At 38.3% G+C, this 25,731-nt stretch overlaps 1 protein-coding gene across 1 annotated transcript in view; it reads right to left on the minus strand.

The window, feature by feature from the left end:
* Lyst (lysosomal trafficking regulator) overlaps positions 1–25,731 on the minus strand; it is a 174,176-nt gene that overhangs the window by 67,802 nt on the left and 80,643 nt on the right. Inside the window, exons 21-28 of the mRNA XM_076872866.1 lie at positions 12,980–13,178; positions 10,485–10,616; positions 7,928–8,552; positions 7,050–7,227; positions 5,067–5,236; positions 3,635–3,865; positions 1,889–2,055; positions 503–655 (exon numbers count right to left, since the gene is read on the minus strand). Of these exons, the coding sequence (XP_076728981.1) occupies positions 503–655; positions 1,889–2,055; positions 3,635–3,865; positions 5,067–5,236; positions 7,050–7,227; positions 7,928–8,552; positions 10,485–10,616; positions 12,980–13,178 (1,855 nt within the window). The remainder of the gene's footprint in view (positions 1–502; positions 656–1,888; positions 2,056–3,634; positions 3,866–5,066; positions 5,237–7,049; positions 7,228–7,927; positions 8,553–10,484; positions 10,617–12,979; positions 13,179–25,731) is intronic.

Below are 25,731 nucleotides of genomic sequence, written 5' to 3' on the forward strand. Positions count from 1 at the left end.
TCCAGGGCCACATTCCAGCTAGAGGGCTTTCTTTCAGTTTTCTGAACAAGCTGAGCTCTTCCCCAACCTTGGACCTGTTGCCTATGCCTCTCATTCTACCTATAACACTTTTCCTTGTCTCTACCTGCTAACTCCTTTCTTGTCCTTTATGAATGTACTGAAATTTCACTTCCACAGAGACCTGAAGTAAATCCAGTCGCCCCACTATGCTCTATACCAGTCCTCTGCACTTCCATGTTGTTTGATAATCTCTTCAGGGGCAGAATATGTTTTTAATTATTGTAACTCCAAAATTTAACCTAGTGCTTGACATGGTAGATGGCTTAAAAAATAACTGATCAAGAACTGAAAATAAAGTAGTGGAATAGTTTCCTTTGGGAGGAAAATTTTCTCAAATTTTATAGTTCATTTTTTTAACCAGAGAAATATTTAAGATACGAAAATATAGGAAAATCAATCTACTTTCAATTTATAATTATTAAAATATTACTTTAATACTCACCAGCAATGCTCCTCCGCTTCTGAAACACAACATGATGGGGGGCAGAAGGTAACTGGACTGAATCAGGAAGGCTTTCAGAGTCATGATTCGCGGTGCTCCTTATGAACTCCATGGCTGCCTGGAGGACTCTAAGCTGCAGAGCAATAGCCATATCTAAAAACAGAAGAGACTAGAATGTTATCTAGCTAAGAGCTGACTTATTAAATTTTTACGTATTTCATATATCCAATATTGTTTAGGTATCTACTATCTGAATAATAATATCCCAAATAATACATAATATCCATATCTAAACAACATTTTATTAGATATTAATTTAATTTTTTTAAAATTAAAATGTTTTTAATTTAATTTTTTAAAAATTTGTGACAGTGATATTTTATTGTACTAAAGGATTTTCTTGAGCACATGCAATTATAGACAGGAGTCAGCTACGAAGAGGTTTCTTAAACTACAGTTGTATTAGGAAGATATCAGTTTGACAGTGTAGTATTTATGCCACTGTCAAGCTTATTTTCAAACATTTCTAATATTCTTTACAATACCATATGATTTGCAAATTTAATTTTACTATTCATTCATTAAGAAAATATACTGAGAAAGGTCATTATAGATTTTACATAAAAAACAGTAACATTTACAAGTGAATATTCCTCTTTTAAAATATCAGTACTATTGTTTTTACACAATTATTTTGCAAAAAATTTCTGAAAAGATAATAATTCATATTTAGAGTGGTAAACATTGTTAATTTCATACCATTAAGGTCTCATTTCAATAAAGCAGTACATTTGTTCTTTTTAATTTTAATTAGGAATATATGACAGCAAAATGCATTTTGATTCATTGTACACAACTGCAGCACAACTTTTCATTTCTCTCAATGTGGGTTCTCAAAGTCAGCATTTTAAAACTATGTTTAAAAGCAATTTTAAAGCAAATATCCAAATGGACTCTATGAAATTTTAAAGGAAAAAAAGTAATACATGAATTTATATCATTTTACATAATTGTTTCAAAGAACACTTTTTTTTTGGTACCTACAGCAAATGTTCAACCCACAATTCTCACATTTCCAAGTTTTACCTTCACTTTAATATTTGCCATTAAAGAAAACTACAGGGCATGACTATTCCACATAGAATTTCAATTCTACTTGGCAAGAAAAATCAGTAGCTGCTGGAAGTTTCCTATGATGTGCCGCCAGCTACTAGTCAAGGCATCACTATCTTTACCACTCCAAAATGCTGCCTTTTAAAGCCAATCAATATCATCACAAAGTTATGGTTAAGCCTTTAGAAAAAAAAGAGTTACCAAGAGAAAAGAAATTAGGCCCCCAAAATTGTTTGGCTTCCTCTCAGATCCATAAAAATCCATAAATCTTACTTTGTGTCCTCTTGTTTTTGCTATTTTGAAGATATCCAAGGAGTACAATAAGGTCTTCAATAACTCTAAAATACTGTGAGCCCGAGGAACTGCATGCGTGAATTGTCACTGCTATGAAAAGTTGCTGTATGTCACAGGCAAGCAATCTGTATTCATTCACAGGAAGGCTGAAGATGACCAAAACACAATGCAGGACATTGTAAGAACCAATAATTTAAGACCACGAGAACTTGTTTCAATTCCCATTCTACCAGAATGCATTTATTCAATATTTATTCATATTCATTCTATGGCAGGAAGCACATTGCATACTAGGAACAAAAATAAGATACACTTTGACTTCTGTCAAAACTATAATCTTTACCAGACAGGTAAAGAGATCATTATCAACAGTAAATTGTGGTAAATGCAACAACAGAGGTTAACACAAGATACCGTGGGAATGCAGAAGCAAGTTCCTAGTCCGCACTAAGGGGGAAGGGTATGAGGATATGAGCAAAACCACAAAGAAAGGCTCCCCAAAGAAGGTGAGCCTGAGAAGATCAATTAGCCTTCTGAACCTTACTTGTGTAAACTATAGTTATTTTAAGGATCAAAAGAGATAATAGGTTTGAATGTGTATTATTCACTTCTAAATATATACTAAATATGAATCAGTTACTTCTGTCCCTCAATTTCAGCCTTGATAACCTACTTTGGTGTATGTTGTTAGACCCCTATACTTCCCTCCATTCATTTTTTTTTTTTCCAAATCAAGCAAGGGTTAGACATGGTAACTGCATATAGAGCAGCACATGGGGACTATCAACAAGCACAATTCATCTTTTTACAGAATAGAAGCAAAAACTACATTTAGAACAAGCTGCAGGTACCCTTCCCAATTTATCAGTTTCACAAATTGTACTGAAATTAAGCATTTTGAGGAAATAATACTTGGTATTTCTTTTTATTTCTCATATGCCAAGTATATAGAGCCTAAATATAGTAAATGTCCAATGAAAGTTGAACTGAGTAGAGTAGAAGTCGTCTCTGGCCTAGAGAATCACTAAAGATATACTATCTTTTCTCTGAAAGAATACAGATAACAATTAATGCTTTAATATGCAATAAGATGGTGCTTCTAAAGATTTGTATCTTATCATTATGCTAGTAAAAATGGTATGCTGTGCATCATAAATGGAGACATCAAATATGTAAAATCTAAATAAAAATCTAATCTCAACATATTTTTAAAGCTGTTAATCAATTGGTGGAAGCCCTTTGTCAATGTACTTTTGACTACTAGAATTTAATTTACGATAATAGTGATAGAATATGACTATTATGAATTAATTTATTCAGGGATAGTGATAGAGTATGCTAATAGTAAGATAGCATGGTGAGTTCAAAACAGACTTTTGAAGTGAGACAGATTCAGTCCTCAAGTTCTCTCTTGTTTACTGGCTGTGTGATATTTAATGAGCTACTGTATCTCTCTTATCCTCAATTTCCTATTCCTGATGAGGATAGCAATTTTTATAATCCTATGATGGAAGCTTAGCAAATCTATTTGGGGGCAAATACCCTCTTCATAACTAAACTTTGCTGGAAATTATGCCCTCTCCAAGCTAATTTAATTTCAAAATTTTTGTGGCAAAGAACTTTGAAAGCATTATGAAAAGTTACACTTTAAAGTTAGCTCTTACTAAAGTTTCTTTTTCTAAAGGACTTATCAGATGTAAATTTAAGTAACAATTTAAAACTTACCTTTTTTCTAATCCATTCAAAGCTGCTACTGTGTTACATAACACATAGAGCAGACCATTATCCAACAACATGTCTGCTACCTTAGAACAAGAATTTAAAATTTGGAGAAGAAGTAAAAGACCATTATGCAAGAGTATGTTGTCATACAGAGAGGTCTCTATTAGTCCCAGAATAGGAATGACAGACCACTTCTGAAAAAGTCCCATGTTCTTTACGTCTTCCAGGTCAAATCTATTATAAAAAATAAAATTAAGAACATGTTAGAAGCAATAGTCACAAAATAAGAAAAAAATGGGCCATTATGTTAGCCTGATTTGATGCTATAAATTTGGGTCATTTTGTTAACCCAATTTGAAGCTATAAGAAAATAAATTTGGGAAATAAGGATCCTTAACCTTTTTAAAGATCATAGATCCTCTTCAATAATAAGATAAAAGCTGTTGCCAGAAGTTCATCCCAAGATGAATATGTAAGCATTAAAAAAATATGTATACCGTTTTATATCTGCAACTGACTTTAATCCATTCACATGCCACTTATGTCCAAGGCATTCCTGCTACATAACAAGCATACAGGATTATTATTCTTATTTTACATAGTATTTGAAAGATAGTGAGCTAGTAAGAAGAGGTTCAGCACAAAGGAATGAATGAATCTTAAGTTCTTGTCCCAAAACTATTTTCCTTTGTGATGCAGCAAAATTATTTAAGCACCTCACCTGTCAAATATGTGTGATAATATCTGCCCTACTTTCTTTTCAAGAATCAGAGGAGATAATGCAGAATTGCTTTGAAAAAACTAAAAGCTATATGCAAATGAAAAGTGCTATTGAAATCTCAATAAATAAGTGAATTCCTCAGGATCTGAATCTGTCTACTGCAATAAGGAGACAAACATTTCTCTTTATCATAAACAGAAATAACAAAAATAATTTTTCTGTGAAAATTTTGGGTGAAAATATTCTTTTACTTTGTACTTATTTGCTAATCCTTCAGCACTACTCCAGGGCCAAATCTCAGCAATCAGGACATGCAGGGATTTCAAGTGAGGGTCTCTCTCTTCTTCCAGAAGACCTGAGGCTCTGAGGGGAGGGAGAAGTTCCTGCTCTGACTCCTATAACCCGTGGTTGAGAACATGTGAGCAAACTCTCTTTTCAGGTAACTTTCTCATGTTAGTACTACAAGCCAAATCTTACTTTATCACTTTCTTTCATTTGATACAGCACTTCTTTGTTTCTAATTTTTAGCTAGTGAATATAATATAAAGGAAGAAGTAATATTGGAAAGGATATCATATGCAAATAATAAATTGATTTACCTGGAAAATGACTAGATTTTTTTCTAAAGTTGACAAATGATTTTAAGAGTGTACTTACTAAATTTGACAGTTAAGATTAAAAAAAGAAACAATTATGGTGGAAAAACCCACTTACTCTTCATCAAGGCCAATATGTCGACCAAAGAACATTTCAATGAAGCATTCTAACAATTCCTGAGTCCCTCGATGCAGATATAACTGGTTGGCTAACAAGGAAAAGCCACGATTCTTCAGAAATTTATCTTTTTGTTCCTTAGATGCTCTATTAAAATATGCATGTAAGAGCTAAAGAAAAAATTCATGACAATTTAGATCATATGTTAAATGTGATATAATACATACAAGTCAGTATAAATACAATCATACTTGTATTTATAAGTTATTGTCTAAGTTATTCAGAAATATAGAAGAACACAGAAAGCTCAATGAAAGACCCCCTCTATAGTAAGAGGAACTTTGTCTCTGACTGTAGACGCTAGGGGTATCTCTCTCTCAAGAGACTTTTTAACACTGCTGTGATGGAAAACCAGCCTTTTCAGCAGAGCAGGGACACCTAGCAGACTGGCAGCCTTGGTGGAGTTTAAGTGGAATGAATACATGTGCTTTAATTCTGAAGGAAATAAAATCAGTGCACGAGGCTCTCCTTGTAAATCTGTATCTATTTGCTTAGAGCTCTATTTCTAGACTACTTGACAGGTTATTTATCCTGAACACAGGCCTGATTTTCCATCCTTCCTGTTTTAAAGACAACATGTATACAACTTAATTACTTTCCAGAACCACTCCTCTCATGGTTCTGAACTTAGATGGATCTTAGCTCCATTCCATAGATTTCAAGGTGAACTCACTTTGGGCTTTTCTCTCCACCTGAAATTATGAAGGCACCTTTCTCTCTTCCACCCTAGCAAGTCTCTCAAATCTGTTGGTCCTTTGACTTCATTACTCCAGGCTGGAAACTCTGAATTCCCCTGGACTTCCAGGTGAGCCTGTGGGACTGGTGGTCTCTCCCCTGACTACTATGCTAGCCTGTGAAGGGAGCATGTCCACATCTCCCTATTTTTCAGTCCCTCCCTCACAGTGGTGACAGACTACCATTCCCCAAACATCTATTTTTATTGCCTTATTTAAAAAGTTTCCTAAGTTGACAGCATACTATCCAGTTGTTTCCCCCAACGAATCTTTCCCTGTGTCTCCATCAGAATTATCTGCTCCCCCTCTGCTCGCATTCTTCTTTATCAGTGCCGCCACTGCAGCACGCATCACGGTCCCTTGCCTTTTACGTGGTTGGGTATGTGACCCTCTTCTTCACAGGACCACAAATTCCTTGAATGTAGGGGCTCATGTTACTCCCCTCTGTACCCCACAGAGCAACCAGCTCAGTGCTCTGTGTGTGAAATGGAAGCACAATGAATACTAGGTGGAACTGCATGTGGTTATACAATCTTTACATCCAAACAAACTAAAGAGAATGAGGATCTTTAAAAGACCATTCCAGCACTTGGTTGCTTTCTACTCAAAGCTATTCATATTAAACATTTATTCATTTGACAATCTATTTTGGACAACTCTTATATACTAGACACGAGATATGAATAGAGTTTATTTTCATGTGAGAGATTAAAACATAAGTCCACAGAATAAGTGAAAGATAATTATAAGACATAAACAGGATGCTTTGATGGAAAAAATAAAGAGTAGTGCTAGAAGGAAGTAATTTTGATAAGGTAATGAGGGAAGTTCTTTTGAGAAGATGACATCTGAGCTGACACCTCAGGTCTAAACTCTGATGCTCTGTCTGTGCAGGCGAGATCTCAGTGAACCACACTTACCTTGTGAATTTTTGTGACATAGATTTACTAAATGTTTAGATATATGAATTTATTGGTAGATTTAAAAAACACTGAATTAAACAAATATATGGATAACTTAAAACTGGATAATACACACAAAATATAAATAATAAAAAACCATATTAGCTCATTATTCCTAAATATAAAATAAAGCTTCAAGTCTATTTTACATAAATATTCAAGTTTTTAAATTATACATATGTTTAGTTTCTGAATTAAAACAGCATTCATGCAGTGTTTGCGCTTACTTTAATAACTCCTTGTTGTATAGCTGGCGAAGGGTGGTTAACGAGGACTAAAAGTGTATCTGCTTGAATGATCTTGTCCATCACATCCTCAAGCATCACATCAGGCAGGATGAGAAGAACGCCACTTAAGAGTTCATACAGTCCACAGCAGACAGGTTCTAAACAGTCTTCAGTTACACTAAAACAGAGACCAAAAAGTCTCACTAACACAGGGTAAGGGTAACACCACATGATGATTACCCTAAGAACTATGCTGAGTGGTAATTTTAAAATGTAAAACAAATCTCATAAGGATTAGGAAATGTTTCCAAATTTAACTGTGATTAACACACTTGCCATCACTTTTTATCACTGGCATTTTTAGGAATATAGTACACTAAACACTATTCTATTCTGTGTTTTTGATGCTTAGTACTGGAGTGACTGCCATTTTTGCTATTTATTTTAAATTTAATTTAAAATTCAGTTCTCAGTGGCATTGGCCACGTTTCGACAGGCATGTTTCAAGTGGCATCTGTGGTACTCTCCACCGCAGAGAAGACATTTACATCATCACAGAAGATCCCACTGGGCAGTACTACTTGAGATGCCAGTAGGAACAAGAATCTGATTGTTTCCATGAACTAAGGGGTTTTTCTCTAATAATTCCAAGAAATAAAATAAGCCACAAGAGATATTTTTCTTTGAGAACTATTTAAGCCTTTGGTTGAATGTGGAACTCAATACTACCTAATATTAAAATGAGGAGAAAGGCACTCTCCGTTTGGTATCAACATAATGTAATATCAGAAGTGGTGTAACGAAGACATTTCTAGAAGTGTAGAGATTCTTCAAAGAATATTTAAAGAGGGAGGGATGCACAAAAAATATGTGAGTACCTGTGAGCACTTGCAGCACAGTTATAGTTTGTCTCGTAACCAAGAGAAAAGGCAAAGTTTTCCCAGTCCTCGGTGTTCCTGTCAACAAGACTTGGCCACCGGCCCACAGCAGCAGATCCATTCTGTGAAGGAAAAGCTAGCCCAAGACTTGCAATGGTGCTGTGGCTTTGCTGGAACGAGGCCAGTCCCTTCAGGTTGTCTGGTCGGCGTGGGCAGGACTCATCCCCAGGGCTTTCATCATCTGACCGGGGTTCTGCTCCTAGGTCTTTGTGATCTACTCTGACCACAGGAGATCCCAGTGTTCCTTTTGGGACAACACTGGCAAAGTTGTGGGCTGTGAAAGCAGCTTCCACTTCACAGACAGTTTTGGCAGACTCGCAGCTACTGATGAGTGCATCCTCTTTGCCTGTTTTCAGCATATTGTACTCCCCTAAAGGGTTCTGTGTCTCTGGTTGGGCAGCAACATACATATCTACAATGTTTCGTAACTTGTCAATACTACAACCCAAACTTCCAGTCAGTTTTAGTGGCTGCACTTGTGGACAGGTAGGAAATGATGGCAGGCTTCTGGAACGCAGCAAGTGGGCAGCCATCGGCTGTGGAATAACAGTGGAGGAACTATCTCCTAGGAAGAGCAACAGAAAAATACTACTTAAAAAGCTGCTAAGAGGGACCACTTCTTTGTGCACTATGAGTCTCAGTCATGGTGAAGGCCCACCTACCTATTGTTAAAGAATCTATTTAGGTTAATTTCCCAGCAACTAATGCTTAAAATGCTTAAGTGCTAGAACTATTTTTCTTTTAACCACATTTTATTAAAATCTTTCAAGAACATATGCCTTTTCCTGTTTCTTTAACAAAATGCAATATTGACCACATGATTTAAAGTCATTAGGATTAGTGGTTTTGCTGAAATTAAATGAATGAAGTGAAACAATTTATTCAGGCCAGTAGACACATGGATATGGTGAAAAAACCTGACGCTTTGCAACTAGAGATAACCAGATTCAAATATCAGTTCTGTTAGTTCAGTGGCCTCAGTTAGATCACTCAATTGTACCATATGAGCAGCGTTTTTGCAAACACAAAACGAGAGTTCAGAATATCTACTTTGCAGGTTGCTTTCAGGATTAAGAAGACCTATAGCATAGTGCCTGGCATATAATAAGTGCTCAATAAATGCAATTTTATTGTTATTAAACAGCCATAAAAATAAATAAATAAATAAAGGTATCATGTCCATCTGCAACTAATGTTTTTCAAAAAAAGAGTAATTTGGAAGACTGAAAAGTACTGTTGACATAAAGACTTGAATACACTTACTATATAAATATAAGAAGGAAGTGATTCTGAACAAACAGAAAAATGATAGGGAAACATTAAAAGCCTTGGAACAGTCTTCAGCAGTGTGAGGTTAGTCAGACTGAGGCCAGGTTAGGGATTTTCAGGTTAGGAAAACCAACAGGGCTAGGGCTGGGGCTGGGGCTCAGTGGTACAGTGCATGCCTAGCACGTGCGAGGCCCTGGGTTCAATCTTCAGCGCCATATAAAAATAAATAAATAAAGGTATTGTGTCCAACTATAACTAAAAAAAATAAATAAATATTTTAAAAAAAGAAAACCAGCAGGCCAAGGGATAAGGAAACTGAAGATGATGTCAAGAAAACTGCTGAAGTTATAGGCCAATGGGATCTTGGCTGGATAGGGAAAGCAGAGGCAAAAAAAACCTTGGGAGTGTGGTAAAGAAACCAGAAAAGCTGGGCATGGTGATTCAGCTATTCGGGAGGCTGAAGCAGGAGGATTCTAAGTTCAACATTATTACAGGTAGTGTAGTGAGACCTCATCTCAAAATCTGAAAAATTGACCCTAAGAAAATCAGAAAGACAGAATGTTATGATCAGAGAGTGGATTAGAAAGGTTGGGTGCATCCTCTCTGTCATTTTCCTGTGAATCCCCAGAGGATTCTGATTCTCTATTGGCTAGGGGCTAAAGCTGCGGAAGAGTCTGCTCAAAAGACCTGGAAAGATGGAGACACGTCATTTTACATTTGAAAATGTTGCAGAGTGATGCACATGATTGAAAAATTGATCATAAATGTAGAATAAACAGTGGAACCCTGTCTCAGGTGTGCTTGGAGGCCTTGCTGATGATCACGTCCATGATGGACGGGACAAGAGTGTGAGGCTGGAATACTGGATGGCCATCCATCTACCAGTGAAGCTGTCTAGAAAGACATGCTCAGGTAAGAAGGAGAGAGTAAAACAAAAAAACCAGGGTTTTGAAGAAAATAGGAAAATAAATCAATGGTTTAATGAAAGATAAATGACTGTGATAACAGAGGACAGATAATGTCAGAGCAAGAAAGTATGAGCCTCAGCCACTCAATCTGTTCTCTAGGGAACTTGTGTTAGATAGCTCTTATTATATTGTGAATTATAGATACCAGAAAGTAGTAAAAATGGGTTCTTTAAATATATCATGCTTAAGTTTAATATTCCATTTATTTTAGTCTAGAACTAAAATATGTAGGGGTACACTTTCATTATTGCTATTTTTACCTTCAGGTGGTGAAGCAGTAAAACCAGATGGGCTTATTACCACAAATCCAGGGCTAGCAAGAGATCTCCCTCCACTGTTAGAATGCCTCAGGTACATGATTGACTGCACTTTCTCCTGAAAGATCTTACCATCTATGATTAAAAAATAAAATTGAGATAGCAAAATATTAAAAAGGGGTAAATAAGAACATAACCTTAAAAGCAAATAATTAAATACAAATTTCAAATAGATGTTCAAAGAGAAAAATGTGGTATACTTTATCCTAGTGTATACCTGACCTGTAAGGACTTACACTGTGTGACTTATCATTACAAATTTTGTTGTTATTGTTGCTGGCCACATTCACTTTGCTTTTTTCCTTCAGGCTCAATCTGTCTTCTGAGCTTCATACTTTAAATTCAAGTGCTTGATTTCTTCAGTGCACCACAAATGCAACAAGTCTGAACTGGACTATCTTTCTGCCTAAAGCCACCCTTGCAGTTCTGTGCTTTGGTTAGTTTGACAACAGCACCAGTTCATTCCCCATGGGGAGCCTGAAGCCACTTGGGCCACCAGTTTTGCTTCCTCTGTGCCAAGTCAGTCACCAGGTGATTCTGACTTTATTTCTGGTTCCCTCAACTTGTTCCCTCCCTACCAGAGTGCTACATCATCTCTTAGCTGGATTGCTGTCACGGATTTCTAAATTGCATCCTCATGACATCTTGTCATTTTCAAATCTTCACGGCCATCAGAATTTTCTATCCAAAATGTCAATTTCTGCTTAAAACCTCCCGCTGGCTTTCTGTTGCCTCCTTTCCAAGCTTATTGTCCACAAGCACCTCCATGATCTGTCCCCAGGCCTCTTACCAGGCTGGCTTCTTCCATTTCGGCTGGACCAACTTCTGATAGCTCTTGCCCAAGTCTTTTCCTCTGCCTAACGGCCCTTCCCTTGGACTCCTACCTACCTTTAAGATCAGAGCAGGTATCACCTCCTCCAGTAAACCTCTGTCCCCTCAGCCCTCAGCAGGCTCTCTGCTACCAGAAAACCAAAACGCTGACTTCCACATCACTGTGCTTTCCACATGGTGTGGTACAATTACCTGCTTCCACCTCTCGCCCACCTCTCTCCCCTCTACTAGGCCGCAGGTCTTGGAGGGGAAGGAAACATATTTTACTCGACTTTGCAACTATCCTGTTCCCAGGATTCTGCACAGTACTTACCCTCTAATGTGCTGAACTTAATACAAAGTCATACTACCTAATTTCATTTGAACTTTTAGTGTTGCTCATTTATTCACTTATTAGACTTCTTTAAAAGGCTGTTGTATAGCTGGTTTTCCATTCTAAATTACCACCTAGGTTTTTCATAGGTTCACTTCTGCTTGCTTTCTTACAGCACTGCTCTGCCCTAGTTCTTTAAAAACTTATTATTCCATCTTCTCTTATACTGATTCCTCTTTCCTGTTGTAACCTCTAAATAGTGATATTTCCAGTGTCTTATCCTTGGCTCCCTCTTTCCTTCTCTTTCTACATTGCTCTTCAGTGATCTCATCTATTCTAAGTTGAAACTCGCTTTGGCACAGGGAGCTCATTGTAACCTCCCCCATGCTATAACCCTCCTTTCTAGTTGCCTGCTACACGATTCTTACAGAGCACCTCAAATGCAACATGCTTTACAAAACCAAAGCCATTATCTTCTACCTTAACACCCCATTCATACCATCCTAACCTTCTCAGTTCTCCTTTTATCCCTCTTTTCCAGTTCTACTGCTACTATGCCTACATTCTGTTATTTCATACTCCTACAGATTACTTAATTGGACTTACTGTTCCTAGTTTCCTACTCCTGAATCCTACAATAATTTGCTTACATCACATCTGTGTTCAAAAACAAACAAGTAAATGAGCAAAGCAAAATAAAAAAAAAAAAAAAAAAACTTCTTCGATGATCTCTAACTAGAATACAAGTTCAAAATCTCTAGCTTTCATTAAAGGACTCATTTAACATGAACTTAGGGAAAATAAATACATAAATACCTTAATATGGTATTATTTCTCATTTATCCTTTATAGATCCTATATACATACTTAGAAAAAATTTATTACTCTCTATTTTCTCTATTTTCCTCTCTTCAAGTTATTCTCTTTGCTTGAAGTGCTAATTCTCCAACCTACCTACCAAATTCTACCTAAATTCTTCAATGCCCACAACAGATAATTGTGTAATCTGTTAAATACTCTCTGTATATAATGGTCTAATTAAACTCTTTCTCTTTTGAAGTCTCATTAGCTTTACTTTTGTTTCTAATATACACTATCATCTAAGTGTGTGTTTCCTTTCTCTGAGGTACTCAGGCTCCCTGAAGGCAGAGACCATGTCTGGTTCATTCCAGAACCCCGTGTCCTGTTTCTACCCCAGTAAGTCTAGCTCAGACAGGCCATTCAACAAATATCAAACAAATGTGGATCAAGTGGGCCAGTGGGACAGAAGATCGAACAAAAATGTCATACCTACCTATATGCAAAGAGAAGTAGAAGTTTGTGGGGTTGTGACAAACGTAAGTATTAGTAGGAGGGTGAACTGCTAAAAGGAAATTGAAGATAATCGTCAATAGTTCCAAATCTGGAGGAGATCCAAGGACTTCTGCAATAATTTTCACAAATGATCTACAAACCTCTCGGGGCATGGATGTAAGCTGCCCCTCTTTGTGTTCCTGAAAAAAATAAAAATCAAACTCTCTTTAGATTTAAAGAGAACAGTTAAAAAACATTTTTCATTTAAATACGATATTCTTTTTTAAGCTAGAATTCGGCTAGTTTACTACTCTAATCAGACCTTATTTACCATTATGTTGAGTTGCTATTTTTCAAGTCCAGTAATCTTGTTATTAAAAGCTCATTAAAGCCGATAGCAATTTATCCCACGTATCTTAATAGACTGAGGAAAGTCACATTACTGTGCTTGTGGGCATGGACTCCAAAGCTCAACACCTAGGCTTACATTCCGGCTCCTTCATTCCCTGGCAGCGTTATCTCAGGTGTGCTTTTCAACACCTACATGCTTCCACTTCTCTGTCGATAATATGGGAAGAACGCTAATGCTACTTCACAGAGTTCTTAAAAGGAACAAACACACGGACTTTTAGAACAATGCCTTGCACATAGTAAACTCACACATCCAAGTGAGGTCAGACATACTTCAAATCTTAGAGGTTTTTTGTTGTTGTTGTGGTAAACGTGCACACGCTTTACAGTTGAACATCCATAATCTGAAAATCCAAAATGCTCTAAAATATGAAATTTTTGTGTGCACAAAACTATATTAGTACTACCATCATTACTGTGACTATTGCTATGACTATGACTTCCTCTTCTATTATACTGCTTCTATGAAATCCATAGGGAAAACGTGTACATAAAGCTAGTTACACTGTATATCATACATTGATTTACACAGCTCTTTCTCACAATGGCTCTAAAGGGGTTTTCTTATTTCTAGAATAAGAGGCTAAAAAAGAAGTTACGTGACTAGCTTAAGTGCTACAGAAAATATACAAATACTGCAACTATAACTTAAACTCAGGCTTCTGACCCCTTACTGCATCATCTACTGCTTGGAATAATGAGACTTGATAGAATGTCAAGTAATTACTAAAGTAGAGACTGATACAACTTGTTTATGTCCTCCAATTCCCCTTTCCCAATGGGTAGCAATAGGCTTATGGGTCAAGAGTTTGGGAGATAAACTTCTTCATCTTCCTTCTCCCTATGTCCAAATACATGTCTCTACATCTATTCCTCTTTGACTCTTAAGCACTACTGAATCAGAGTATTTAAAAGGCATATTTTAATTTTAATTTAGTCTGACTACTACAGATGTGAGAGAACACTGAGTCTCCAAAAGCAAACACAAAACTCCTGTGTCAGTATCTCCCAACTGTAGAGTAGCCAGACTAAGGAACATACATCTCTTGACTTCCAGGTAAAAGTTATTTCTGCCACACCATCTGCCTTTCTTCTCAATAGCACCTCTTGAACCTCCCCAACTCTCCCAGTTGCACTATCAGTTGTTCTTTCCTAAGCCATTCCAGCACGTTTCTTCAAACTTGCTTGCTCAACTTACTCAAAAATAGTCTGGTATTCTATTTCATTTTTTTTTAAATCCCTTAAACCAATCTTTTGTAATTCTGTTTTTCTCTTTGCTCTTGCTGCTAGACTTAAATAATAGCTTGCTCTTACTGCTCCCATGATCCACCTCACATACTGCCTGAAGTCCCTGAAATCTGATTCTTGTCTTTTTCACAGTACTGATATCTTACAAGGCATTAAGAATGTTCAAGGTCATAGCCCATTTCGGCCAACATTTCTCTGAACTTTCTCCATCACTGGGCTCCAAAGGTACCACCTTATGTGTATGTTCTTCCCTCCTCTTGCCCATGGCTTTTGCTTTTCTGAGTTTCCTGATTCTTCTCTTCCTCTTCAGCTACCCTTTCTACACCTCTTCCTACAGCTGATTTTTCCGGTTTCACATCCATCTAAGCCTCCTATGATCTCTCACCTCAGCCATCCATCCCAAGGTGCCCATCACCTCAGCATCCTACCATCTCTTACCTCAGCCATCTATCCCATGGTGCCCCCCATCTATTCCCACTGCTTCGCAGTCACCACCATTTTTTTTTTGATAATGTCTTTTATTATCCCAGGTTGAAAATTTTATGTCACGTGTGACTCCTGAAGCTCCCATTTTATCAGAAGCAAGTCGTATTCATTAACCTCTTTCATATTTGCTCCCTACTTTTACACTCCCATCCTTAGTGCCTTAGATCAGGCTCTCCACACTGTTCTCAAACTGATCAAACTACCTCATATCCAATGCTCTACCGATTTGCTAATCTTCCTGAAACACCACAGAGGTTCAGACTCCTTAAAGGCAAAGACTAAGTTCATTTCTTTAAATACGTTCCATAATACCCAATGTAAAGCTATGCTTAATAAACAGCTATTAATTTGATAAACAGGTTCTTTGAATGAAGGGGATAAAGAAATATATACTTCTCAGGAAAAGGAATTGGTTCCTTGATTTTTCTATCATTTTTATAAATAATATGGAAATAAAAATATATAGATTGAAGCCTCTAAGTTAAAATATGAATAAGAATCTCAAATTTTCATTTAAATTCATTGCAAAGTGGCTAATAATTTCAAAATGGATATAAACAGAAATAGATTTAGAAGAAAATTTATATATAAAGGCTGCATAAAACATTCAGTAAGCAAGGGTCCTGAGAGATCACTGTACTGTATTGTTTTGGGTTTTATGTTTAGTGTTGGGGAAACAACCCAGAGCCTAGGGTGTAGGCAAATGCACTATCACTGAGACACACCCCCATTCCACTGTCTTGTATTTCTGAAGACAATAATCTAATTTCTACGGGGGCCAAGAAAGGCATTGAAGGGTGTCGTATTCCACAACTATCACACTTAGGATCACTCCAGGGGAACTAGACTGCATGAAATAACCACACAGAGGCAGAGATACCTTTTTCTTTGGGTCTTGTGGCGGCTCCTCTGGACTTTAGGGGTTCAAGGAAAGAGAGAGAGAGGGCGCGTGCTAAACCCTCTTACTGAGGAGAAGCCATTCAAATGAGGCAAGGAGTCAGGTTTCAGGGACTGAGTCTAGCTTTGTGATGTCTGCTGTCAGCAGGCTGACTGACATCTAGGAAGCCCACACCCAAAGGCAGAGCAAGAGAAGGCGATACACATAGGGCATTTCCATGGAACATTCTATCCCAAACAGGGCAAAGGGGTAGGTAGGATTACAAAGGAACAGGTGAGTGTAGCTCAACCCCAGGGGTATGCCCACTCAGAAGACTGGCCTTGCTATCCGAGTGGGGAAAAGACTGAGTAACAAGTCATGGCACTACTGCACCCGACTACAGTGATCTTTCAGATCCCCTGGTACATCAGGACCGGAAGGCGTGGTCACTCAGTGTGGCTCCCCATAGAAGGGCTCTTGCCTCTTTTTCAGGATTTGTCCATTTAACAAAGAGTTATTAGGTACTTTATGTGCAAGGTAATAGGCTTATGGAGTGATCAACAAAAAACATATCCCTGCTATCAGGAGGGCTATAGAGGGAAATAAACTATAATCTTATAAACAACGTAAACTTACCCATTGGTATACACAGTGAGAGTAAGAGTGCACAGGGGAAGGGATTAATCTTGATGGAAAGAGCAGGACAGGTTTCTCTTGGGAAGCAAGGTTTAAGTTGAAGCATGAAGAATAAGCAGGAGTTGGCCAGATGACAAGAATGAAATCAATACCTCTGCGGCAATGGGAATATCACGTGCCTCAAATGGGGAGAAGCCTCTCTTGTGTAAAGGGAATGAAATCCGGGTTCAGTGGCATAAGAGGAGGTATGTGGCCATCAGATGGCAAGAGCTTTGCAAGGATGTCACAGAGGGTGAATATCACTTATGCACAACAAGAAGCCCCAGAGCCACTGATGCACAGGCATTACCAATGTGAAAAATCACTAATTCCATGAACTTCTGCACTTGTCTAACTTCTAACAGAGGCCTCAGACACTAAAAAAGTTGGAAAATAGCCCAATATACCAACTAACCAGGTAAAAGGGCATCTGTAAAAGCAAAAAAAGGAATTTGACTGGAAACCAGGCCATAGCACAGACACTACAATGTACTCAGGAAGTTAGTATGACTTTTTAACACAGTGGATATATTTTCAATATTTAGTCCATTAAATGTTAGTTCAATATATGTGTCCAATATCTAGTTAATATAGATCTTCCAGTGGGGATCCAATATGGTGACGGGCGCGGAGAGATCAAGTCTCTGACCTCTTCAGCTGCGCGGGCATAGGGAGTCGTAAACTGTCTAAAGGCTATTTGCTCAGGATCACTAGGCAATGCTGAGCTGACGTAGATCTGGGTCTAGGCCTTTCAGAACACACACTGAGCCCGGATCGGCTGCATTCAAGTTCCTGTTCGCCTGCTTCTTGCAGCCAAACTGCTATGACTCAGCACTAACGACCCCGCCGAAACAACTGGTTGGCCCTTCTGAACTTACGGAGGTAAAAGTCAACCAAGACTTCATAGGCAGTGGCCACAGGATTGAAATGGGGCGTGGGAGAGACAGTCAGGACCCACCTGTTGCATTGGTCACCCAGCAAAGGGAACGAACTGTCACCATTTGCATGGGATACCACCATGGCAGAGAACTGATGTCACCAAAACGCGGCGGAGGAGACAACTTCATTGAAACCAGCGGCGACAGGTGTGTAATCCCCTAGCCATCCCTCTCCACACAGCGGGGAAACCTTAAGGGCCCCTCCCAGCTCTCCCGTGAGCACGATAGCCAGACTGAGGGAATCAGGAGTGGCGCGGGACTTGCAGCACGGAACTCCCGGCTACCGCTCCCACCAGTGCTGATAACTGAGGTCTCTTGCACCAGCTACCGGGGGTGTGGCTACCGGAGGGCAAGCAAATTCGCTGGGGGTTCTCAGCCCCAAGCTCTACAAACACAGGGTCTGAGGGAATGGCAAACAGGGAGAGTGTGCCCAGGCGTTCATAAAAACAGGGCTCCCAGGAGCAGCAGATCTGGCGTGTAGCCAGTATTGTGGTGAGCGTCACCGGTGAGCGGGGCCTGGCTTGAGGAAAAGTGGGGAAGTGACTAGACACAAGAGAAGGCCCTAGGCTCTCAGGATTGGAGACCCGCCCAGTCTGGGAGGAAGAGCTGCTGCACAGTGATTGATTCCCGCCTACTGAGAGGAGAAGCTTGGGCACAGCTCCACCTACAGGAAGAGAAGTTAACTAAACTCTAAGACTGCATTTATCAATTTTTTTTTTAATTTGGGTTTTTTTTTCCATTTTCATTTTTTTGTTGTTGTTTTTTAAATTTTTTAATTTTATTTTATTTTATTATTTTTTTGATTTTAATTTTTAATTTTTTTTTATTATTATTTTTTAAAAAATTTTTATTTTCTATTTTTTTTCTTTTGTCTTTTATTTTCTTTTCAATTTTCTTATTCCCCCTTCCTTGAATTCTACCTGCTTACTCTCATTCTCTTTAGTGACTACTTCCCTTCCCTTCTAATATATTTCCTCCCAAGCATCAAACAAATTTATAAGAGTAAACAGTAACTCAGCAGTCAAACAGAACAAGAAATAACATGAGCAGCATGAAAAAGCAAGGAAGAAAAGGAGTACAAACAATGCAGGACAGCCTAAATATTCAGGAGGACCTAGAGTCATCAGAAAAATGGTCATATAAAGAACTCAAGGAATACCTTAGACAGATGGAATGGAACCTTAAAGAGGATACGAGACAACAAATTCAAACAGTGAAAGAACACATTGAAAATGATTTACATAAACAGATAAAAGAAGAAGTTAAGCATCTTTATCAGGAGATAGAGATAATAAAAAAAATCAAACAATAATTCTAGAAATGAAGGAAATTATAAACTAAATTAAAAACTCAAATGAGAATATCACTAACAGAGTGGAGCAAGTGGAAGCCAGAATGTTAGATAATGAAGACAAAATATATCATCTTGAAAAGAGTCTAGCCAACTCAGAAAGGCTGGTAAAAATTCCAAGAGATATGGGATAACGTTAAAAAACCAAACTTACGAGTCATCGGGATAGAGGAAGGTATAGAGATTCAAACCAAGGGAATGAGTAACCTGCTGAATGAAATAATTACAGAAAACTTTCCAGAAATAAAAAAGGAAACGGATATACAAATTGTAGATGCATACAGGACACCGAGCACACAAAATCACAGTAGACCAACGCCAAGACACATTGTTATAAAGACATCCAATATACAGAACAAAGAGAAAATATTAAAAGCTACAAGAGAAAGGAGGCAGATTACATTCAGGGGTAAACCAATAAGGTTAACAACGGATTTTTTATCACAGACGCTGAAAGCGAGAAGATCCTGGAACAACGTATTTCAAACACTGAAAGACAATGGATGCCAACCAAGAATTCTGTATCCAGCAAAATTAAGCTTCAGGTATGACAATGAAATAAAAATCTTTCATGATAAACAAAAGCTAAAAAAATTTGCAGCCAGAAAACCAGCACTGCAAAGCGTCTTGAGCAAAACACTACACGAGGAAGAAATGAAAAACAATAACCAAAACCATCAGTGGGGAGTGCCTCGGTAAAGACAGAGGGCGGGGGGGAAAGCTAATCATGGAGAAACAAACGAAATTAAAAAAAAAAAAGATAAATAATTGTTGGGAGCCATTCTCACACGTGACTGGGTGACTCCCGGTTAGGGTCTGAGGTGCTCTGGCTGTGTCGGAGCTTTCTCGGCCCTCTCCTGTTGAGAGAACCTGTTCATGTGGGGGTGTGACTGACCACTGACCCCGGAGGCCTAATCACTGACCCTGACCTTGGAGTGTGGCCCCCCTTCAACCTTCATTGGATGGAATTCTCCCCTGAATTTCTTGTTCCCCAATAAAAGGCTACTCCCTGGCTTGCTCCCTCTCTCTCTCTCCTGCTAGCCCTGAGTAATCCTTACTGTCCTGCAGGGCGGTTAGAGGAGGGAACCAGAGAGGGGAGCCGTCTCGGACCTGGTCATAGAAAAAGGTAACTGAGTCTGTGTGTTTATTTCGATCTCACTAGTTAACTTTTATGCCAAGAACCTCATTAATGAAACCATTGCGCTGGCTGCATGGTAGAATTGGCGCCCAACGTGGGGCACATTCTAGATTAGCTAGATTGAGTGGGAGCGCGCTATAAAGATAAAGAAAAAAGTAAAGATAAAGGAAGTGATGACAATTTGGGTCACAAAAGTACCTTAAGATATTGAAGGAAAGAGATGTTAAATTAATTAAAATGGGAAATTCAACTTCTACGGATAAGGAAATGTATCTAACTATTTTAGACAGTATAATTTATCAAAAAGGAAAACAGATAAAGAAAGCTCAGTTATTACAATTCTTAAAGATTGTAAGTAAATATTGTCCTTGGTTTTGTGAACAAGAGTCTCCAAATTTACTTACTTGGGAGAAATTAGGAAGAAAGTTACAAAAGGTCTGTCTTTCAAATGAATTACCTGGAAGCATAGATAATATTCAGAGAACCTAGACGACTTTGGAAGTTTGTCTTTTTGAATATATGGGCCAAAATTCGTGGCCCCCTGAGGACCTGCTAAAAGGCATTCAACGGGCCATCAAGTCTATTCAAATGGAAAATCTGCCTGAGGCTAAGTTAATTCCTTTTCCTTTAAGCCGCTTAAAAATGAAGGCACTAGGGACCAAGCCCAAAGTTAAAAATGTAAATTTAAACTTGCAAAATCAGGCTACTCCTCAGGGAGATTATGGAGAACAATATCAGAGAGGAGATACCTCCGAGGTCCTAGAGAGCCCTCCAGGGGAGGTAAATGATCTTCCTGGAAAAGAAAATCTGGAAGAGGTTTCTAGAGGGGCTCAGAGTTCTTCTCAGCCACGTGACTTAGAAGCCCAAATTCAAAATGGCGATAGCGCAGAATCCAACCATGTCTCACAGAGGGAAAAAAATCAGATGTTGAAATTCAAGATTTACAGAGAAATTTTGACAGGCTGCGTTTAACACTGCCTGCCCAGGCTATTCGAATTCGGCCAATACCTGCTAAAAGGACAAAGTTTAACAGGTACACTGGATTAACAATGACTTTTCTTACCCCATTCCAGCGAGGTATTAAGAAGGCTCAAGAATTGGGGGAGGATACTAGTGGTTTTCAACTTTTTCCCGTTTTTGAGCAAGTTAATGAGCAAGATCAGAGAGTTATGCTGTAATTCCATTTAAAACCATTAAGGAACTAAAAAGTGCATGTGAGACGTACGGTCCAAATTCGCCTTTCGTACAGAGTTTGATAGATAATATTTGCTCCCAGCCCCTTCCTCCTAGCGACTGGATTTCTGTAGCCAGATCCTGTCTGAGCGGGGGAGATTTCTTGCTCTGGAGTACTTATTGGACTGATTTTTGTACTGAACAGGCAGAACTGAATAGGAAACGTAATATAGAAACGACAGTAGAAATGTTTCTAGGGACAGGTGAATTTGCTGATTTAGAAAGACAGTTAAATTATGACTTTGTAATATACAATCAAATAACTGATTGTGCAAAGCGTGCCTGGAGACAAACAGTCTCTAAGGACCAATCCAATTTAGTTCTTACCAAGATCAGGCAAGGTGCCAGTGAACATTATTCAGATTTCGTAGCTCGGTTGTATCAGGCTGCGAACAGGTCGATCGGAGACCCAGGGGCGAATGAGTTTATTGTCAGACAGCTGGCATTTGAAAACGCAAATAAGTGCTATCAAGATATTCTCCGACCTCACCGTAAAAAAGGCACAATTTCTGAGTTCATTCGCTTATGTTCTGATGTGGATTCTACGCATTTACAGACTGTAATGTTAGCCGCAGCGCTAAAAGAAACCTTAAAGCCACAGGATTTAGGGCGAAAGCCCCGCAGAAAATGTTACATTTGTGGGAAAAGCAATCATTTTGCACGGGAATGTCGCATGCGCAATTTTAAGTTCAGGGCTCCATCTACTGGCGATAATAGATATTGCAAGACTCGACCCCACATGGCGGATCAAGATGGCGCAGATCAGCCTGCCTTCTCGCCGTCATTTCCTCCTAGCGGGAGGACAAAAAACTTCGGAATTCAAGGAAAGGTCGCACAGTGTGACGTCACTGGCACCGACCAGGACAGCCCGCGATTTTTTCCGGAGCGATTTTTACCAGAACGCAGATCGCAGACAGTTTTCCTAGGGCCTTCAAGGACAGTTATATTAAATCCTGAATCAGGGCCAAAACAAATCCCTACTGGGATTTTCGGGCCGCTTCCTGATAATACTATAGGTTTAATTTTGGGACGTAATAATTTAAAGGGAGCCACTGAGGTGATACCTGGTGTGATAGATTCAAATTTTAAAGGACAATTAAATGTTACTGTAAGGTCCAATTATGCCCTAAGGCTCACTCCAAGAGATACATTTGCCCAATTGATTTTATTGCCTTGTGATGCAGGGAGACACCTGCCGGTAGATTCAGTTTCTAAGCCACCGGACAGAGTATACTGGTCACAGTTAGTATGACAAGAGCGTCCTTTATTAGAACTTAAAATTAATAATAAAAAGTTCCTCGGAATAATTGACACAGGGGCTAATATCTCTGTTCTTTCTAGTAGGTTCTAGCCAAGGAACTGGCCTTTACACGTAGAGCCAGCTAACCTAGAGGACATAGGACAGATTTCACAGCCCGCTCAAAGTGCCAACTATCTCCATTGGGAAGATTCCGATGGGAACAGTGGAGTATTCAAGCCTTATGTGTTAGAGACTTTACCAGCTAATCTATGGGGAAGAGATATTTTAACCAAAATGGGATTATTATTAGTTACTCCTAACTCTATGAGATCAGTTGAGGAAGTTAGAGGTATTTTCCTGGAGATAATAAGGAGACCCTTTAGGAAGAGTATTCGTTTACAAACCAGTCTCCACGACAAAGATTAGTAAATGCTCCAAGCCAAAATTTTTATTAAGGGCCCTAAGTACTTCCCCAATCCCTAAGACAGCTGAAAAAATTACCTGGCTCACAGAGGAGCCTATATGGATTTCTCAGTGGCCCATCTCAGGGGAAAAGCTTAAAATAATTCATAGGCTAGTTGAGGAACAACTTCAGGCTGGTCATATAGAACCAACGCTTAGTCCTTGGAACACACCTATTTTTGTTATTAAGAAAAAGTCAGGTAATTGGAGATTGCTACAGGATTTAAGGGCAATAAATCATGCAATTCAACCTATGGGATCATTACAACCAGGACTTCCCTCCCCCACAGCCATCCCTTTAGATTATAGCTTGATGGTAATAGATTTAAAAGACTGTTTTTTCTCTATAAGGTTACATCCTGGAGATTGTGAGAGATTTGCTTTCACTGTCCCAACAATTAAGGAACCTGTTAAAAGATATTGCTGGAAAGTACTCCCACAGGGAATGCGTAATAGTCCTACTCTGTGCCAAAAATACGTAGACCAGGCGATAGATCCCATAAGAAATAACTTTCCTGATGCATATATTATTTATTCATTTTATGGATGATATATTATTGGCTCATGCTAATCCAGAGGTACTTTCAGAAATTTTTACTCAGAGACTTCACTTACAGCAATGGGTTTATGCATAGCTCCTCAAAAAATTCAAAAAGTGTCTCCTTTTCAATATCTAGGTCAGATAATTCAAGGACGTACAATCTGTCCTCAAAATCTTCAGATAAGAATTAAGGAGTTACATACCCTTAATGATTTTCAAAAGCTATTAGGAGATATTAATTGGCTGAGGCCATCCTTAAAACTAACTACTTCTGAGTTAAGTCCCTTATTTCAGATATTACAAGGAAATCCTTCTCCAACCTCTCCACGTCAGCTAACTTTAGAGGCTAAAACAGCTTTAAAGAAAGTTGAACATGCAATTAAAAATGCACAACTTACTAGAGTTGATCCTAAGGAAATGGTGTATTTATTAATATTTCCAACTGAGCATACCCCAACAGGAGCCATATGGCAAAAATTAAGAATTATTGAGTGGATTTATTTATCCCACTCCCCTCAAAAAACATTAATTCCTTTTCATGATTCTATAGATTTTCATGATTCTTTTCATATTCAATTAGTAATTAAAGGTAGAACTAAGATTCTACAATTAATTGGATCTGAGCCTGATATCATAATTATTCCATTTTCTGTTCAACAGATTAATTGGCTTTTTCAAACTTGTAGCTCATGGCAAATAGCTTTTGCTGATTTTCCTGGCCAGATAGATAGTCACTATCCTCATGATAAAATTATACAATTTAGATCATTAACGTCATTTATTTTTCCAAAGATTGTACGTGCACATCCTATAGATGAAGCCTTATCAATGTTCACTGATGGATCTAGTTCAGGTAAAGCCGGTTTTTATAGTCGTGTTCACACAGAGGTAATACAAACTTCTTATACTTCTGCCCAAGGAACAGAGCTTCAAGCTCTGATTTGTGCCTTAACTTACTTTGCAAATGAGCCTATTAATATTTATTCTGACAGCTTATATACAGTCAGAGTTACTAAAAATATTGAAACTTCAGTTATTGGGTATACTTCATCACAAGAGTTATTTGAATTATTTCATAATTTACAAAAGGCAGTGCTAATGCGAAAATATCCATGTTTCATAGGACATATACGAGCTCACACTAATCTTCCAGGACCTTTAGGTTCAGGTAATAACAAAATTGATAGATTAGTCGCTTTTTGTCAACAGATGTCTTCATATGACTGTGCACTAGCTTCCCATTCCTTACATCATCAAAATGCTTCTAGCTTACGTAAAAAATTTAATATTACTAGAGAACAAGCTCGTCAGATTGTAAGCCAATGCCCTAAGTGTGTTATTCACACTCCATCTCTGCCATCAAAGGTAAATCCCCGTGGATTAAAATCAAATAAAATATGGCAAATGGATGTAACTCATATTCCTCAATTTGGTAAACAATGTTATGTGCATGTCATAGTGGATACTTATTCTAGATTTATTTTTGCCACAGCATGTACTAAGGAAAATACTCAAAATGTAATTTCTCATTGCCTAGCAGCTTTTTCTGTTTTAGGATGCCCTATGCAGATTAAAACAGATAATGCTCCAGCTTATGTGAGCTCTTCTTTTCAACAATTTTGTCAAGAGTTTAGAATTAATCATAAAACAGGAATTCCTTATAACCCCCAAGGTCAAGCCATTATGGAACGAGCTCATTTATCTATTAAACTTCAATTACAAAAATTAAAAAGGGGGGATAGGCTTATGACTTCCCAAAATAGCCTTAATCATGCCTTGTTTGTTTTAAATTTTTTAAACTATGATGCAGAAGGTCACACTGCTACTAAGAGACAAATGTCTCCCTCAGTAACAGGCCCTTTAGGCAGAGTTTTGTGGAAAGATTTACAGACCGGTCAGTGGAAGGGCCCAGACCCGGTGATTATATGTGGCAGAGGGCATGCTTGTATTTTCCCAGAAAATTCTTCTCGTCCTATTTGGGTGCCTGAACGTGCTATCAGACATGGAAGAGATAGAACCCAGATTCTAGCGACTGAGGATCGACCCAGAGGAGCCCCTACCCAGAAGGAGGAGATATCGGAAAAGGATGAAGAAAGACCAGATTGACCCAGCCGAAAAGCTGATTTCATGGAAAGACGTAAAGAAGCTAACAA

This window comes from Callospermophilus lateralis, chromosome 13, assembly GCF_048772815.1.
Source record: "Callospermophilus lateralis isolate mCalLat2 chromosome 13, mCalLat2.hap1, whole genome shotgun sequence".
Taxonomy (NCBI): domain Eukaryota; kingdom Metazoa; phylum Chordata; class Mammalia; order Rodentia; family Sciuridae; genus Callospermophilus; species Callospermophilus lateralis.